The sequence below is a fragment of the Rutidosis leptorrhynchoides genome, chromosome 1 (genome assembly GCF_046630445.1).
Source record: "Rutidosis leptorrhynchoides isolate AG116_Rl617_1_P2 chromosome 1, CSIRO_AGI_Rlap_v1, whole genome shotgun sequence".
Classification (NCBI taxonomy): Eukaryota; Viridiplantae; Streptophyta; class Magnoliopsida; order Asterales; family Asteraceae; genus Rutidosis; species Rutidosis leptorrhynchoides.
Window position 1 is genome coordinate 515,446,494 of NC_092333.1, and position 20,285 is coordinate 515,466,778.

General features: G+C 36.1%; 1 protein-coding gene across 1 annotated transcript; it reads left to right on the forward strand.

The window, feature by feature from the left end:
* The first annotated feature begins 1,384 nt into the window (after positions 1 to 1,384).
* LOC139886644 (delta(12)-acyl-lipid-desaturase-like) lies at positions 1,385 to 2,814 on the forward strand. The gene has a single exon (XM_071870576.1). The coding sequence runs from the start codon at positions 1,502 to 1,504 to the stop codon at positions 2,660 to 2,662; it is 1,161 nt and encodes a 386-aa protein (XP_071726677.1). The 5' UTR covers positions 1,385 to 1,501; the 3' UTR covers positions 2,663 to 2,814.
* Positions 2,815 to 20,285: the final 17,471 nt, after the last annotated feature.

Consider the following 20,285-nt stretch of genomic DNA (forward strand, 5'->3'; position numbering starts at 1 on the left):
CTGTCATCATCCTCATTTTCTGTTAATGGTAGAAAACACTTAGACACTTGAAATCATTTGTTTTGTTGTGTCCGCAGGTGATAACTTATTCAAAAAGTGGGTTGAAAGTACCATACTATTCTCATGTGCATAATGTTATAACTCAATATAAATAGCAATAAACTCTATCAATATAAAGTGGGCAAAGCCTAATTACAAAAGCATATGAGCTAAGATACGGGCTAAGACATAACACATGTTAATATTTAACGGATTGTTTTACTGGCGTTAATAAAAGGACTAGCGTCGTGCACTTTATCAAATATGAGTAATGGTCCATGTAATTTCTAAAAGAAAAGGACGGCGTCTATAAATTTGAATAATCACAAGAACCCCAACGGTACAATACTATAATTTACTCCTTTATTTGTTTATTTATTTATTTATTTATTTATTTTATGTATACGTATAAAAAGCACGTGCGCTAATTAACTCATGTCAATACATTATCCTCTCTAGTCATTACGTGGCAAAGAATACAATTTGAATAATGAGGCAACTCATTTTGACAATCACGAATCGAGTTTTGTACTTGTATGGAGTAATGGCAGACTCTAACACCGTTAGTTCTCTAGCACCGTTAGATATGATACGGAATATTTATCTTTAGTTTAGTCGTAGAATGAATTAATCGAGTAGATTGAATATAATCATGTTACTTTTGTTTATTACTTTTTTTAATGTTTTATTGCTTATGTTTAACCTGTTTAACTTCCATTTGGAGTTCGTAATTCCTAACCCAGTTTGCTACAAAGTAACCTAACGTGTTTGCATATATACTTCATTAGTTTTCTATATTGGGTTAGCATAGCTACCATGTTTTTGTTCTTTCCCACTAACATTTCTTTTTTTTTTTTAAATAATACGTAGTACTATATAATTTACACACCATGATAGTCAGATTTTGGCGATGAATATATCAATTCAAGTAATTTAAGAATCATGAAAGACAACTTGTAAGTAGTTGAGAAATCACTAAATAATTAAGTGAATGATACTTCGTATCGTAATCATGAGTGTATAATAAAATTCAGAATCATCCACTCTATTAGTTAATGGTAATTAGTAATTTAGTATAATAAGATATAAAAAAAAAGTTTCCTTTTAGGCCAATTCCTACACTAACGCCCATTATTTTAAGAATTTCCAGAGTCTACAACCACCAAAAATTTGGTTTAAATTAACTACTTCGTTATTGTCTTGTACTTAGCTTACAATAAACATAAACAAAAAATAAAACAAAACAACTTTATAAAAGAATAATAATTTATTATTGAAACTCGGTCAGTAAACAAAGGCGGCATAATACATATGATACTTTTCTTTCTGTGTGTATATATATTAATTAGTGGAAGACTAAAGCTATCATCGGCCACTAAATATTCACACAACCAGATCCAACCTCAATTATTGTTGTTCTATGAACTAAATCTCTCTTGTAAATCATCAACAACTAACAACCATGGGTGCTGGTGGCCGTTCAAATCCTCGTGATCAAGATCTTAAAACTTCCAACACAAAACTTATCAAAAGAGCCCCAACTTCAAAACCTCCATTCACATTAGCAGACATTAAAAAAGCCATACCACCTCACTGTTTCGAACGATCCTTAATTCGATCGTTTGCCTACCTCATCGCTGACCTCACCGCAGTCTCGATCTTCTACTACGTCGCCAACACTTATATCCCACTGCTCCCTCACCCTCTTCACTACGTCGCATGGCCCGTTTATTGGTTTCTTCAAGGATGTGTGTTCATGGGCATTTGGCTTATTGCTCATGAATGTGGTCACCATGCTTTTAGTGATCAAGTTTGGCTTGAGGATACTATAGGATTTATTCTACACTCATGTCTATTAACCCCTTATTTTTCTTGGAAAATAAGTCACCGTAGGCATCATGCGAACACTGGTTCGCTCGATCAAGACGAGGTATTTGTTCCTAAGACAAGATCAAAACTTGGTCCCGCGAAGTTTTACTTCGACAATCCTGTTGGTCGAACTTTAACCCTTATGGTTAAACTAACTCTTGGATGGTACATTTATCTGTCTGTTAATGCTGCCGGAAGACCTTATGATAAATTCGCAAGTCATTATGATCCTAGGAGTCCGATTTTTTCAGATAGCGAGCGCGTGTTGATTCTGATGTCTGATATTGGACTAATTACCTTTTCTTACGTGCTATACAAAGTGGGGACGATTCAAGGTTTCGCTTGGTTGTTTTGTGTGTATGGAGGTGCATTAATGGTGATGAACGCGTTTCTTGTAACGATTACGTACCTTCATCACACTCATCCTGCTTTGCCTCATTACGATGACTCCGAATGGAACTGGATGAAAGGTGCATTCGCGACGGTAGATAGGGATTATGGAGTTTTAAACAAGGTGTTTCATAATATTACTGATACACATGTGTTACATCATTTGTTTTCATACATTCCTCATTATCATGCTATGGAGGCTACTAAAGCGATTAGACCGATATTGGGAGAGTTTTATCAAACTGATAGTACACCTTTTTTCGTGGCGTTATGGAGAGAATCTAAGAATTGTCTGTTCATTGAGCCCGATGAGAGAGATGAGAAGAACAAAGGTATCTACTGGTACAGGAGCAATTATGATTAAACAAGAGAGCACAGAAGTTAACAAGGAATGTGTTATTATTCTATAATTAATCTTAATGCTGTAATATTTGATCTTTGTTATTTCTGTTCTCAATGTGATGTAATCCCTTCAAATGGTATTCATCAATAAAAATAATATATTGTTACTTGTCACTATACAAATTACTGGATGAGCCGTGTAATTTTATTTACCTATAATCTATAAAAGATAATAAAATCAAACTACTGGATGAGCCGTGTAATCATACACACTAAAAATCAAAATACTTAGTTCTTGTTATGATTTCATATTGTATATGACATATAAGGAAGATACTAATATGAAGGAATAAAGAAGAGATTAAATTCTTATTTAAGAATGGTATACATATCCTTACAATTGAGTGAGTATTTATAATATTAAAAGTTAACTATACATTACTCGTTTTCACAATCAATTATAGAGTAGGTGAAATAGTAATCAATAATTCATAATTTTACTGTACATGATTATCAATCATCTCTATTCATCTGCATGCGTACAAAATGAGAATCCATCCATATCGTAACACTCCCCCTTGGATGATAATTTTGTTTCGTTAGAGATCAACTAGTACTGCCTCGTTAAAAACCTTGCTAAAGAAAAATTCAGTGGGATAAAAACTTTAGCCAAGAGAAAAAGAGTGCAGCATAGAGTTAACTTCCCCTCAAGTGGACATCGTTGAGCTGTTACATCTTTTGAATATGCCTCATGTCAATATTGTGAACGTGTGTTCTGAAAACAGCAGTTGGAAGTGCTTTGGTTAAAAGATCGGCAGAGTTTTACTGGATTGAACATATCTCATTTCAATCTGGTTGTCCTTGATGAGATCTTGAGTGTATAAGAAGAATCTAGGAGGTATGTGTTTTGTTCGGTCACTTTTGATATATCCTTCTTTCTGTAGCGACCCCGACAAATCGTCAAGTGACGGCGTCGACTACGTATGGTCCCATTACATGGTTATAAGCATTTATAACAAAGTTTGACCGAAAATATGTCGCATTCATTTCATAAAAGAATGTTTCAATGTTTACAAAAGTAATTCCCAAGACAAGTACATAACAAAAGTTATAGTTCATATGAAACACGTGCGACATAGTTTAAAGTAGCCAAAAAGACGCTCCACGTATGCAAGTATACACGACATCCAATGCAAGTATCAAAAAGTATGAGCGGAAGCATGTATCACCTAAGTTCAAGGACCTGAGAAAAACATAGAGAATCTGTCAACGAAAACGTTGGTGAAATCATAGGTTTAAATAAGTAAGTGAATGAAGGTAAGTCGAACCACAAGATTTGCAACATTAATAAAGTAGTAATACATTCTAAAAGTTAATATTCACGAGCACCCAATTATCAAGGCTTAACGTTTCCTTCCATTGAACCCCATCATAATAGTGTTAGAACATACACTGTTTCTCGAAAATATATTTCACCCGTAGACGGTAGCGAACCGTCCGAAGTGAGGGTTTGTCAAACCCATATGGCCATATAACATAAGTTCTCGCTTACACCCGTCAAGTGTAACTAATGATAATCGAATTGAGGATTTGTGTTCAAACTCGTATGTAGAATGTTTGTTTTCCTGTACTTGTGTTCACTTAGTTTAAAAGAACGTTTATGTTTTCTCATCCCAAAAGTAAGTTCAAAAAAAAAAGTAAAAGTGGGACTATGATCTCACCTTGTATGCACGAACAAAAGTACTTCGACAAGTAACGTGTGCAAAGAACAATGCTAGTCTTGACCTAAACAAATAGGTTGTATCAATAACGATAGTCACGAAGGGTCAAAGATGTTCAGTTAGTCCTATGGCTCAATACGACTCGATTAATAAAGCATGTGAATCAAATTGTCAAGTTTCATGCAAGATACAAGTAGTTGAGCATGTTAGAACGATTGTATAATCGTTTGGTTAAGGTTGACTAAAAGTCAAACTTGGTCAAAGTCAAAGTCAACGAGGTCGGGTCGGGTGTCCGACAATTTTCTCATGATGAGAAGTCATATACGAGCATAATAGTCAAGTTTCATGTTAATCGGAGTTACGGTTAAGCGGGAAACATTTTGGGAGCGTTTAAAGACAAGGAAGTTGGCCTGGGCCATTTGCGCGGTGCGCAATGGGTTGCGCGGCGCGCACCCATGTGCAATACCAGGTCAGAACTCGACCAAGGGAACCATTTATTTGGTTTTTCTGATTTGCGCGGTGCGCAGGTGCACGCGCGGCGCGCATAACCTGGGGAAGTGCTGATTGCAGAAAAAAATAACTTAAGTAACGAACCAAAACTCATTTTAACATATTTCATGCACCGAAAACACTTAAAACGCATATCATATAACATGAAAAAGGTAATTTGACAAGGAGAATAACTAAACGCATTTACTCAATCAAAACCAAACAACTTATATCAAAATCACCATTAATGCTCATCATTTATTACTCCAAGTTCATAAATGCCATATTATGATTCGGTAAATTAATGCACATGTGTAATACGCCGTTTTGAAGATAATCAAGCATACAACACAACTAGACACTTACAATTAACATTGCTAAGCATTTAATGCATCAAATATTCAATTTACTTTTATCAAACCCTAACCCAAAATCATAAAATCAACAATCTTGCTTATGAAACTAATCCATGTCAAACTACATACCAATTTGAAGCTAGTGATGTTAGGAACACAATTAAAACATGAATTTTCATCATCAAATAACATATGTACACCTAAAACTCAAGATTAAACAAGCATTCTTTCAATATGAGCTAGTTACACCAAAATAGCAAGAACAAGCATACAAAACACATAATCATACTAGACTTGAGCCATAGACACTAATTAACAACCTTTTAACTCAAAAACTCAAGAACACATAAAATTAGTGATTTTAGAAAGTTACCCAAATTTGATGAAATCGGTATGGAATCGAAGAGGAGATCACGAGGAGTTCAAATATGTAATTTGTTTGGCCCGAAGCTTGATCGATTGAATATGGATGATGAATTGCTTTTTGATGGAATTAAAGAAATGGTGGAAGTATTAGATGAAAAGGAAAATTAAATGGAGAAATGAGGTGGAAGAGGTTGACTAGTCAAGTGGCTAGTCACCACTTTGGTGTCTTGGCGAAACTAGTCCCTCAAGTTGCAATCGGGTGCGTTAAATTACCTAAAACAAGATAATTGAAACGCGTATTAACGGGAGATGTTATAAACATATAACGGAGTTTAAAATAGTTAAACGGAAAATTTGACGGAAAAAGGCGGGATGTTACATTACCTACACCTTAAAAGAAATTTCGTCCCGAAATTTAGGTAGGCGTAGTAGTCGTTGTTTCTTCCTCGGAATCTGACGTTTCCGGAACAGGGAATAGATGAGGGTGTTTCTTTCGCATTTGATCTTCTCTTTCCCAAGTAAACTCGGGTCCCCTTTTGGCGTTCCAACGGACCTTGACAATCGGGATCCGGCTTTGTTTCAATTCCTTCTCGACGTAGTCCACAATTTCAACCGGTTCCTCCACAAAATGAAGTTTGTCATTAATAGTAAGTTCCTCGAGAGGAACGACGATATCGGGCTCGGCAAGACATTTCTTCAAGTTAGATACATGAAAAGTAGGATGGACGGAGCTTAGTTGAGGCGGAAGATCCAAACGATACGCAACGGTTCCAACACGTTCTAAGATTTCGAAAGGACCAACGTACCGCGGATTTAGTTTCCCACGTTTCCCAAAACGGATGACACCTTTCGAAGGTGCGACTTTTAACATGACGCGGTCACCGACTTGAAATTCGAGGTCTTTGCGTCTTTTGTCGGTATAGCATTTTTGACGACTCCGGGCCGTCCGAAGCCTATCTCGGATTTGAAGAATCTTCTCGGTGGTTTCGTGAATGAGGTCGGGCCCGGAAATTTGCACGTCACCCACTTTGGCCCAACAAAGAGGAGAGCGACATTTTCGGCCATATAATGCTTCAAAAGGTGCGGCCTTAATACTCGCGTGATAACTATTGTTATATGAGAACTCGGCGAGGGGTAAGTGCTTGTCCCAAGCTTTTCCAAAATCAACAACGCAAGCCCGTAACATATCCTCCAATGTTTGTATGGTACGTTCACTTTGCCCATCGGTTTGGGGATGATATGCGGTACTCATGTCTAAACGCGTCCCCAACGCTTCTTGTAACGTACGCCAAAATCTAGAGACGAAACGACCATCTCGGTCGGAGATAATCGATAAAGGTACACCGTGTCGGGCTACAATCTCCTTAACGTAAAGTCGTGCAAGTTTCTCCATTTTGTCGGTTTCTTTCATGGCAAGAAAGTGCGCGGATTTAGTGAGGCGGTCAACAATGACCCAAATAGTATCATAACCGCCCGACGTTTTCGGTAGTTTGGTGATAAAATCCATCGTGATCCTTTCCCACTTCCATTGTGGGATCTCGGGTTGTTGAAGTAACCCGGACGGTCTTTGGTGTTCGGCTTTGACTTTAGCGCAAGTCAAACATTTGGCAACGTATCTAGCAACTTCCTTTTTGATATTCGGCCACCAATATTGTTCTTTAAGGTCATGGTACATCTTATTGGCGCCGGGATGAATCGAGTATCGCGATTTGTGGGCTTCGTCTAGGATGAGGTTTCGTAAGTCGCCATATCTAGGCACCCAAATTCTTCCGGCGTAATATCGAAGTCCGTTCTCCTTAACTTCGAATCGAGAGACGAGGATGTTTAAAAGTTCACGTCCGATGTGGTTGTCTTTAAGAGCCTCCTCTTGGGCTACACGAATTTGGCTATTAAGGTTGGAGTGAATGGTGATGTTTAAAGCTCGGACACGAAGAGGCACCGCTCTTTCTTTTCGACTTAAGGCATCGGCCACTACATTTGCCTTCCCGGGGTGGTAACGAAGCTCGCAATTATAATCGTTCAAGGTCTCAATCCACCTTCGTTGTCTCATGTTTAGTTGCTTTTGATCGAAGATATGTTGGAGACTTTTGTGATCGGTAAAGATGGTACTTTTGGTACCAAGAAGATGGTGTCTCCATAACTTAAGTGCAAAGATGACGGCACCGAGTTCAAGATCATGTGTCGTGTAGTTTTGTTCGTGAACCTTGAGTTGTCGAGAGGCATAAGCAATGACTTTCTTTCGTTGCATTAGCACACACCCATAACCGTTTTTCGAGGCATCGCAATATACAACAAAATCATCATTGCCTTCGGGAAGTGACAAGATAGGAGCGGTGGTTAGCTTAGTTTTCAAGATTTGGAATGCGGTTTCTTGTTCGGATGTCCAAACGAATTTTCGTTCCTTGTGAGTTAACGCGGTTAAAGGACGAGCGATTAAGGAGAAGTCCTTGATGAATTTACGGTAGTATCCGGCAAGACCCAAGAATTGACGAATTTGAGTAGGAGTAGTAGGAGCCTCCCATTTACTAATGGCTTCGATCTTTGCGGGATCGACTTTAATGCCTTGATCACTTACGACGTGACCGAGTAATTGAACTTCCTTCAACCAAAATTCACACTTGGAGAACTTGGCATAGAGTTGTTCTTTTCTCAAGAGTTCAAGCACGAGTCGGAGATGTTCTTTGTGTTCCTCTTCGCTTTTAGAATAGACCAAAATATCGTCAATGAACACGATAACGAATTTGTCGAGGTATGGTTTGCACACGCGGTTCATGAGATCCATGAACACCGCCGGAGCGTTAGTGAGACCAAAAGGCATGACAAGGAATTCGTAACTACCGTAACGAGTCCGGAAAGCGGTTTTGGAGACATCTTCCCCTTTAACCCTTAGTTGATGATAACCCGAACGGAGATCGATTTTTGAATATACACAAGACCCTTGTAGTTGATCAAAGAGGTCATCGATGCGAGGAAGAGGATATCGGTTTTTAACCGTCAATTTGTTTAGTTCACGATAATCAATGCACATTCGTAGGGATCCGTCTTTCTTCTTAACGAACAAAATCGGAGCGCCCCATGGTGAATGGCTAGGTTGAATGAAACCACGGTCAAGTAACTCTTGGATTTGACTTTGCAATTCTTGCAATTCAGATGGAGCGAGTCTATACGGTGCACGCGCTACGGGTGCGGCTCCTGGAATAAGATCGATTTGAAATTCAACCGGTCGATGAGGTGGAAGACCCGGTAATTCGTCGGGAAATACATCGGAATAGTCACTAACAATTGGCACATCATCGATGCGCTTTTCATCGGCCTCGACTTTCTTAACGTGAGCAAGAATCGCGAAACAACCCTTGCGAAGTAGCTTTCGAACTTTAAGGCACGAAACGAGATTGAGTCCGGTGCAATTTTTGTCGCCATAGACAATCAATGGTTCACCATTCTCGATAGGAATTCGGATTGCGTGAAGATCGCAAAGAATGTGAGATTTATTTTTGACCATCCAATTCATACCGATTATTACATCAAAACTCCCTAGTTCCATGGGTATCAAGTCAATTTCAAATTTATTACCCAAAATGTTTAAAGTACACCCCCGGTAATATGTGTCGGCACTTAAGCGTTTTCCATCGGCCACTTCGATGGAGTAAGTAGTATCTAAAGGGTGTGGTGGAGTGCAAAGAGTAGGAGCCAAAGTCTTAGACACAAAACATTTATCGGCACCCGAATCGAATAAGCATGTAACATAAGTGTTGTTGAGAAGAAACGTACCCGTGACTAATTCGTTATCGTCTCGGGCTTCCTCGGTGTTGATGTTGAAGGCTCGGCCTCGGTTGTTGGGGTTGGCTTTCTTCTTCGGGCATTCGTTCCTATAGTGACCCGGGTTGACCACATTCATAACAAGTGGCCGTTCTTGGAGGATTGGGCCCCTTTCGAGCGACGGGGGCGGCGCTTGTGCAATTGTTGGCCCTATGACCAACTCCTTGGCAACGGTGACAAACTAGCTTGTTACATTCGCCGTAATGATGTTTGTGGCATTTGTTGCAAAGAGGTAAGTTTCCGACATAACCCTTCTTGCCGTCGTTGTTGAAAGGCTTTTTGGTGAAGGTGTTGTTGTTGTAGTTAGTTGATGGAGTGGCTTCCCATTTCCTTTTGTTGCCACCCGACTTGTCCTCGGCCTTAGGAGCCGGTACTACGATTTCGTCAACCGTTTCAATTAATTGGCGAGCCATGTTCATAGTGGCTTGATGAGTAGTGGGTTTGGATGACATCACCCCTTGTTTGATGCTTTTTGGAAGACCGAGCATGTAGAGCTCAATCCTTTGAGATTCGGGGTTAACAAGATTAGGACACATCAAGGATAGTTCGGCGAAGCGTTGATTATAAGCTTTAAGATCGTTTCCGACCGCTTTCAAAGCTCTTAGTTCTTCCTCAAGCTTGCGGGTTTCTTCACGCGGAAAATATTCAACAATCATCTTTTCCCTTAGATCGGCCCAAGAGAGGGCATGAGCTTCATCCGTACCCACCGATTGAACATAGGTGTTCCACCATGTTAGAGCAATCCCGGAGAAAGTGTGGGTGGAGTATTTGACCTTGTCTTGATCCCGACAACCGCTTATGCTAAAGACGGCCTCGGTTTGTTCAAACCAACGAGTAAGCACAACCGGTCCACCGGTCCCATCATAAGAGTGAGGTTTGCACCCCATGAAAGCTTTGTAGGAGCACCCTTCGCTAGAGTTACCGGCTCCTTGGTTGTTGTTGTTGTTATTATTGTTGTTGTTGGACGAGTGACCGGCCATAGCCGCATCCACGGCGGTGGCTATCATGCGTTGCAAAGCTTGTTCGGGAGTTTCGGGAGGGGCGCGTCGACGAGCCATTGTTCCTTCAAAACACAAGAATACCGTTGGTTAGTATTCTAAATAATACTAACCGTGATATGGAATAAAGATAAAGAGAAAATTATCCTTGACTTGCCTTAAATTCTTTATGTCATAATGTCGGTATGTTCATATGAGTCACCGTAATATAATTTCCGGGAATTATATTACCCTAATTCATATGTGCATTCGACATTACATCATATAGTCAAGGTGGCGTGTCAATTAAATTATACAACGCAAGGTTTAGATAGAATAAGAGTAGATATGAGTGAGAGAGTTCGAGTATAAATGCACAAGTAGTCAAGTAATTCCTATGTCAAGTCTATATGCCGGTTGTAGTCTAGACTCACCAATGTACCCTATGACTTGGGTTTGACACCAATGAACTCTAAATCCCTACAACCAAGGCTCTGATACCACTTGTAGCGACCCCGACAAATCGTCAAGTGACGGCGTCGACTACGTATGGTCCCATTACATGGTTATAAGCATTTATAACAAAGTTTGACCGAAAATATGTCGCATTCATTTCATAAAAGAATGTTTCAATGTTTACAAAAGTAATTCCCAAGACAAGTACATAACAAAAGTTATAGTTCATATGAAACACGTGCGACATAGTTTAAAGTAGCCAAAAAGACGCTCCACGTATGCAAGTATACACGACATCCAATGCAAGTATCAAAAAGTATGAGCGGAAGCATGTATCACCTAAGTTCAAGGACCTGAGAAAAACATAGAGAATCTGTCAACGAAAACGTTGGTGAAATAATAGGTTTAAATAAGTAAGTGAATGAAGGTAAGTCGAACCACAAGATTTGCAACATTAATAAAGTAGTAATACATTCTAAAAGTTAATATTCACGAGCACCCAATTATCAAGGCTTAACGTTTCCTTCCATTGAACCCCATCATAATAGTGTTAGAACATACACTGTTTCTCGAAAATATATTTCACCCGTAGACGGTAGCGAACCGTCCGAAGTGAGGGTTTGTCAAACCCATATGGCCATATAACATAAGTTCTCGCTTACACCCGTCAAGTGTAACTAATGATAATCGAATTGAGGATTTGTGTTCAAACTCGTATGTAGAATGTTTGTTTTCCTGTACTTGTGTTCACTTAGTTTAAAAGAACGTTTATGTTTTCTCATCCCAAAAGTAAGTTCAAAAAAAAAAAGTAAAAGTGGGACTATGATCTCACCTTGTATGCACGAACAAAAGTACTTCGACAAGTAACGTGTGCAAAGAACAATGCTAGTCTTGACCTAAACAAATAGGTTGTATCAATAACGATAGTCACGAAGGGTCAAAGATGTTCAGTTAGTCCTATGGCTCAATACGACTCGATTAATAAAGCATGTGAATCAAATTGTCAAGTTTCATGCAAGATACAAGTAGTTGAGCATGTTAGAACGATTGTATAATCGTTTGGTTAAGGTTGACTAAAAGTCAAACTTGGTCAAAGTCAAAGTCAACGAGGTCGGGTCGGGTGTCCGACAATTTTCTCATGATGAGAAGTCATATACGAGCATAATAGTCAAGTTTCATGTTAATCGGAGTTACGGTTAAGCGGGAAACATTTTGGGAGCGTTTAAAGACAAGGAAGTTGGCCTGGGCCATTTGCGCGGTGCGCAATGGGTTGCGCGGCGCGCACCCATGTGCAATACCAGGTCAGAACTCGACCAAGGGAACCATTTATTTGGTTTTTCTGATTTGCGCGGTGCGCAGGTGCACGCGCGGCGCGCATAACCTGGGGAAGTGCTGATTGCAGAAAAAAATAACTTAAGTAACGAACCAAAACTCATTTTAACATATTTCATGCACCGAAAACACTTAAAACGCATATCATATAACATGAAAAAGGTAATTTGACAAGGAGAATAACTAAACGCATTTACTCAATCAAAACCAAACAACTTATATCAAAATCACCATTAATGCTCATCATTTATTACTCCAAGTTCATAAATGCCATATTATGATTCGGTAAATTAATGCACATGTGTAATACGCCGTTTTGAAGATAATCAAGCATACAACACAACTAGACACTTACAATTAACATTGCTAAGCATTTAATGCATCAAATATTCAATTTACTTTTATCAAACCCTAACCCAAAATCATAAAATCAACAATCTTGCTTATGAAACTAATCCATGTCAAACTACATACCAATTTGAAGCTAGTGATGTTAGGAACACAATTAAAACATGAATTTTCATCATCAAATAACATATGTACACCTAAAACTCAAGATTAAACAAGCATTCTTTCAATATGAGCTAGTTACACCAAAATAGCAAGAACAAGCATACAAAACACATAATCATACTAGACTTGAGCCATAGACACTAATTAACAACCTTTTAACTCAAAAACTCAAGAACACATAAAATTAGTGATTTTAGAAAGTTACCCAAATTTGATGAAATCGGTATGGAATCGAAGAGGAGATCACGAGGAGTTCAAATATGTAATTTGTTTGGCCCGAAGCTTGATCGATTGAATATGGATGATGAATTGCTTTTTGATGGAATTAAAGAAATGGTGGAAGTATTAGATGAAAAGGAAAATTAAATGGAGAAATGAGGTGGAAGAGGTTGACTAGTCAAGTGGCTAGTCACCACTTTGGTGTCTTGGCGAAACTAGTCCCTCAAGTTGCAATCGGGTGCGTTAAATTACCTAAAACAAGATAATTGAAACGCGTATTAACGGGAGATGTTATAAACATATAACGGAGTTTAAAATAGTTAAACGGAAAAGTTGACGGAAAAAGGCGGGATGTTACACTTTCATCTATGTTATGCAAGCTGCATTATCTTCATAGATAGTTGTTGAACTTTTATCGCGTTCTAGTCCACAAGAATCAGTAATGTGTTGTGTCATTGATCTCAACCAAAAACATTCCCGAGTGGCTTCATGTAATGTAATCACTTCGGCATGATTTGATGATGTTGCAACCAGTGTTTGTTTTTGAGAACGTCATGATATTGCAGTGCCTCCATTTAGGAATACATATCCAGTTTGAAATTTAGCTTTATGTAGATCAGATAAATAATCTGCATCTGTATAACCAAACAAATCTTGTTTCGAGTTGTTAGAATAAAATAATTATAAATCAGTAGTTCCCCGAAAGTATCAAACTATTTGTTTGATCCCATTCCAATGTCTTTTGATAGGGGCTGAGCTGAAACTTGTCAACAAATTAACTGCAAAAGAAATGTCAGGTCTTGTATAATTTATAAGATACATAAGAGCCCCAATTTTACTAAAATATGGAACTTCTGAACCAAGAAAATCTTCATGATCTTCTAGAGGATGAAATGGATCAGTATCAATATTGAGATCTAACAACCATAGAAGTACTTTAATGGTTTTTGTCTTGTCCATGTTAAAATGATTTAAAAACTTTTCGTTATAAGTTGTTTGATGTATAAGTAAGTCATTAGACATATACTCAATATGTAAATCAATGTAATACTTTTTTTTTTTCAAAATCTTTGTTTAGAAGTTGAATGGCTTCATAGATTTCTTTATTTAAGATAATTGATATAAACTGCTATGATCACATATACGAACATTGTTTTTATAAAACACACGTGCAAATAAGTTTATATGTATACCCTTTTCTTATCAAGTAGTCAATTAATCAGTTATACCACATACGTCCCGATTGTATATACTCATATAAAAAATTTTGTGATTTAATATAATACATTCATTTAGGTTTTGCATTAGATGCTTATGATACCTTAACCCTTTAGGTATATTCATATATATCACTATTAAGTGATCTATACAGATAAGTAGTAACAACATCCATAAGATGCATTTAAATAACTACCAGGTTGATTAAGTATCTAATAAGTAATTGTATCAATTACAGGAGGATAAGTTTTCCTCCTAATTCATTTCTGGTCTTTGTGGGAAATCTTGAGTTACAATCTAGTTTTGCCTTGTAACTTCATTCGCACATTTCTTTTCGGATAAAAATTCATTTGTATCCCATACGTTTCACATCTTTAAAAGTGATAACAATTGATCCGAAAACTTTTCTTTTATCGAGCGATTCTAATTCAGCTCGTATTGCTCCTTTCCATTGAGCTCAATCATGTCCATTTTTATATTCAATGACAGATTTTGGTTCCAGATCATCATCTTTATTCATGATGTCATTGTAACATTATATGAAAAATATCTCATCAAGATTTTTCATGTCATTTCGGTTCCATAATATTTTTTTGAATGTGCATAATTGATTGCAATTGTCGTATTGACATCATCAATCTCCTCTGCAGAAGGAGTATTGATTTGTGGTTCTTCTTGAACACTTTCTTTTACCTCATTATCAGCTGATTTTCTTTTTCAAGGATTTTTATCTTCGGAACCAATTGATCTTCCACGTTTGATGCGTGGCAAAGACTCAACAGTGACATTATTGCCAGCTTTTGGAATTTCAGTTCGAGCTGGAGCATTTATCGCTGGTATATATGATTTAGTCACTCTTTTTATATCTGTAAATGCATTAGGTAATTGATTTACAAGTTCTTGCATATGCATTATTTTTTGAACTTTAATTTCGCATTCTTTTGTGCGAGGATCAAGATACCTTAATTGATGTTCATACCATGAAATATCATTTTCTTTATTTTTCATTTCTCCCCCTAATCTAGGGAACAATGTTTCATTAAAATGACAATCAGCAAAACGTGTTGTAAAAACATCACCCATCATGGGTTCAATATATCTTATGACTGGAGATGTTTTATATCCAAAATATATTACCATCTTTCTTTGAAGAACCATTTTATTGTGTTGTGGTGATACAATTGGAACATACACTGCACAACCAATGTTCTAATGTGGAAAATATTTGGCTCTTGGCCAAAATCAAGTAGTAAGTGAAAATATTTATGACTTCCACATGATCTAATGCGAATTAATGTCGCATCATGTAAATTTACATGTCCCTATATAAATATTGAGAGTTTTGAACTCATTATTAATTGTCTAGTTATTAGCTACAAGCGTTTATCTATTGATTCAGCTAAACCAATTTTGTGTATGCACATGAGTAACTGGATGTTCAACAATAATCCCTATAGATATATAATGATCATTAAATGCTTGAGATGTTAACTCACCAGCATTATCAAGTCTCATCCTTTTAATAGTGTCATCAGAATAATGTGTTCTCAATTTAATAATTTGTGCAAGAAACTTTGCAAATGCCATATTACGGCTTGATAACACACAAATATGAGACCATCCGCTAGATGCGTCTATTAGAACCATGAAATATCAAAATGGTTCACATGATGGATGAATTGGTTCATATATATAACCTTGAATTCTTTCAAGAAACATTGGTGATTTTTTCTCAATATTCTTTTCATTAATCACCATATGTGCTTTTCATTAATCACCATATGTGTTTTTCATTAATCACCATATGCGCTTTTCATCATATATCATTTTCACCATATGCGTTGCGCTTTTAATCATATGCGCTGTGCTTTTCATCATATGCGCTTTTCATCATATGCGCCTTTTATCATATGCGATGCGCTTTTCATCATATGCGCTTTTCTAATCGTATGCGCTGCGCTTTTCATCATATGCGCTTTTCTAATCCATCTGGACGAATACATTACATTTGGTTACATCGCGAGGTACTTGACCTCTATATGATACATTTTACAAACATTGCATTCGTTTTTAAAAGACAAATTTTCATTACATCGAAAGTTGACGGCATGCATACCATTTCATAATATATCGAGTATTAACCTAAACCACCTTTCTATTTTCTACTTTCTATTTTTGTTTATCAACTCAAGAACCAATAACCTTTACCTAAGAGATATATATCTCTTCTTCTATATTATTATATTATTAATTTTATTATGCACGCTATGAATTCAATTAGGTACCTATATTACTGTACCTGTTAATATTTAAATATATGCAATCATGCATCACCACTAACTTCATAAATACCCACAAGTTGTTCGTAAGATACAGAGAATTCAATTGATATCAAATTATTATTTTATTATTTCTTTATTATTACTTTGTATTATTGATATCAATTAGTTGAAATTTTTGTTCAGTGCATTATTCATCTATCATTATCTATCAATCTTCCTTGTCTATGTATACATAACATATTTGCATATATGTATGCATGATCATGCAGATAGTTACACAACTATGATCAAAACTCAATTACTTATCACCTTCAACCAAAACCCACTTAAGTTCGTGCAATCTATGTTGCCATTATACTCCCTGTTCGAACGGTACCGAGTACTATCATCACTATCTCTAAATCCTATATTTTCTTTCATAAGCAAGATCATCAATAATAATTATCATCATCCTAATGTTCATTATCATATATCGTCTAATCGAATCATCATCTATATCCATCATCATTCGTATCATCTCACGGAACCATCATGATAATTCACAGACAACCCTCCAGGAAGATCAGTTGTAATATTACTTTGTACGTTGAATCATAACTATAAACGTATTATTTTAATATGAGTTGAAAATATTATATAATACTCATAACTATAATTAATATGAGTTGTAATATTATAGTATCAGATAGTATATATTATATATCTTAAAATGGTATGGCGTTAGGGAGTATAATGGTAATGAGATAGTATATAATATGAGTTTTAGAATGTTTGTAATATGAACCAGTTGGTAATTAAAAATAAGGAAGTTTGTTTCCCATCGATTATTGAATTTGGAATCCAAAGTACGTCCCTATCTTGAACCCCACATGCACAATATATACCTAATTAACTTTATCTAATGCATTGTATAAGATCTTTAATAAAATCAAGTGGGTCTCGGTTTAAACAGGAAAGCAACACCAAATCATATTTTTTTTTTCGTATTTAAATGTAATTAAACATCATACCGAATTCCATTGGTTGGCCATCAAATAAAAATATACGCATCAACCTTTTTAAGAGAGATCGTGTTATATATCCCGTAAGAAAAATCAATTTATCTCATCTGTCTCTATATTCATCATTTTTTTTTCTTTCAACGTTAGAACCCAGAAATAGTAGTAACGACAGGTTGTTTGGTTCATAATTGAAACAGAAGGCAGCAGTTTATAGGTGGAGTTTTCGATCGAAAAAGGAAAGAAGTAAGGGTTGGTTCTTGTTGTTTATTTTCAGGTTTGAAAGAAATCTTCCTTTTAGATTAGTTTTATGATAGTTTTAATTATTGTAAGTGTGCTAATAAATAGCTTAAACGGATATTGTATTTTGAGGTTCTGCCATGTGAAGATAATACAAGTGAAGTGAAAAGTATAAGACTTTTAAAGCTACAAAGAAGACCCAGCGAGAGGTACAAGCAACAGACATGGAGTACAAGTCTACAAAGCATAAGCAAGTTGTCGGCAGAAAACAACACCAGGACATACTCATTCAAACACCGTTTAAAGTTCACATTCAATATTTTTCTCCGTTTTGTTTCAAGCAAGTAGATAGATATCAATTAATATTAATAAAGAAAACAAGAGGATTGTTTTGAGGTACGGATTCCTTGTTAATTAACTAAGTCAAAGTAATGTAAATTATAACGTCAACAGTTTTTTGGAATACCTGATGAGTATAACTCAGTGGTGGAAGAACTCAATCTGATAAATTCTTGATCAGAAGACACATCAGAGGTTTCTAGATCTTTCGGCGGTTTTAGCGACGGAGGACGGTGGCCGACGTGAGCTCTTCGTGCTGATAACGTGTTATGATTTCATATTGTATATGACATATAAGGAAGATACTAATATGAAGGAAGAAAGAAGAGATTAAATTCTTATTTAAGAATGGTGTACATATCCTTACAATTGAGTGAGTATTTATAATACTAAAAGTTAACTATACATTACTCGTTTTCACAATCAATTATAGAGTAGGTGAAATAGTAATCAATAATTTATAATTTTACTGTACATGATTATCAATCATCTCTATTCATCTGCATGCGTACAAAATGAGAATCCATCCATATCGTAACAGTTCTCCATAATTTGCAAAAGTCTAATTAAATATAATCCTTCTACAGAAATATTCATTTACATCCTTAGTTTTTGCATCCTTAATTTTGTTTGAACACTAGGGAATAAATCTCAGCTCTTGGATCAATATAATCAATGGCTATGGCTGAGATTAAAAATGCAGGACAATCACATGTAATTGGTTAGGATTTAAAATGCAGGACAATCACTTGTGATTGTCATTACGATTACAAGTGATTGTAAGATTCAATCACATGTGTTGTAAGATCTCAAGCAAAATTAAGGATTCAAATGAATATTTAACCTTCATTATAAGCAAAATTAAGGATTCAATATGAATATTTCACAATCCGTCTAATCAGAATTGAACAATTTGTTCAAGTAAGACCATACACTATGGTTATCAACGGGAGCACCGTTGTATTACGTGGAAAACAACAATGAACACAACAATGGCTTATGGGCCGTTGTTATTTTCTTAGTTGTGGTGTAATGATGAAAAACCACGATGAACGTGTTTCTTATAACGATTACATACCTTCATCACACTCATCCTGCTTTGCCTCATTACGATGACTCCAAATGGAACTGGATGAAAGGTGCATTCGCGACGGTAGATAGGGTTTATGGAGTTTTAAACAAGGTGTTTCATAATATCACTGATACACATGTGTTGCACCATTTGTTTTCATACATTCCTCATTATCATGCTATGGAGGCTACTAAAGCGATTAGACCGATTTTGGGAGAGTTTTATAAAACTGATAGCACACCTTTTTCATGGCGTTATGGAGAGAATCTAAGAACTGTCTGTTCATTGAGCCCGATGAGAGTGATGAGAAGAACAAAGGTATCTACTGGTATAGGAACAAGTATGACTGAACAAGAGGGTATAAAAGTTAAAAGAGAATGTGTTATTATTCTATATAATTTGGATGAATGCTGTAATATTTGAACTTTGTTATTTTCTGTTCTCAATGTGATGTAATTCCTTCAAATGGTGTTCATCAATAAAAATAATATAGTGTTATATGTCACTACTAGCTAGTATCTGATAGAAGGATCAAAGTGATCATTTTCTGATTACAAGTGGAGCAACATAGAAAAGAAATTAAATTTACGTGGAGCAACTAAAGTAAAATTAATAAAAAAAAATTAGCGAATTTTGATATCTCTGAGATGACATACGAATTTGAACGGACTATAGAAAAAATTTCAAATTTGAGTGATCTACAAAAATAAAATAATAATATAACTTGATAATCCAATAACGATACATATTCACTGAAGTTTCAATAAATATTCGTATAACCATGTAAATATTTCTTCGTTTCGTTTGCAAAAGTTTACATTGAAAAGACTAACGGAACAGAGGAATGATTGTATGTAATAAAGCGCAAACTAATACGGATCGGAAGAAGTAAGGCTTTAGATTACCAGATCCTGGACAAAATCTTTCTAGAAATGGAGAATTTTTCTAGTCTTTTAATTGAATCTATAGGGATAGAGGTGTGACGATCCGGAAATTTTCAACCAAATTTAAACTTAATCTTTATAAGATCTCGACATGATAAGCAAGGTCTGTAATGTGAGTTTCAAAATTTTTGAACTGTTTTAATATATTCATTTAACCATTGACTACTCTCGACGATTCACGAACTATGGTCTGTAAATAAATATGTAATTAATAAACGATAATATTAACATATTAAATTTAAATTATAAGTAAAATATAGTTAATACATTATTGTTAGTATCATGGTTATTAGTAAAATTTTAA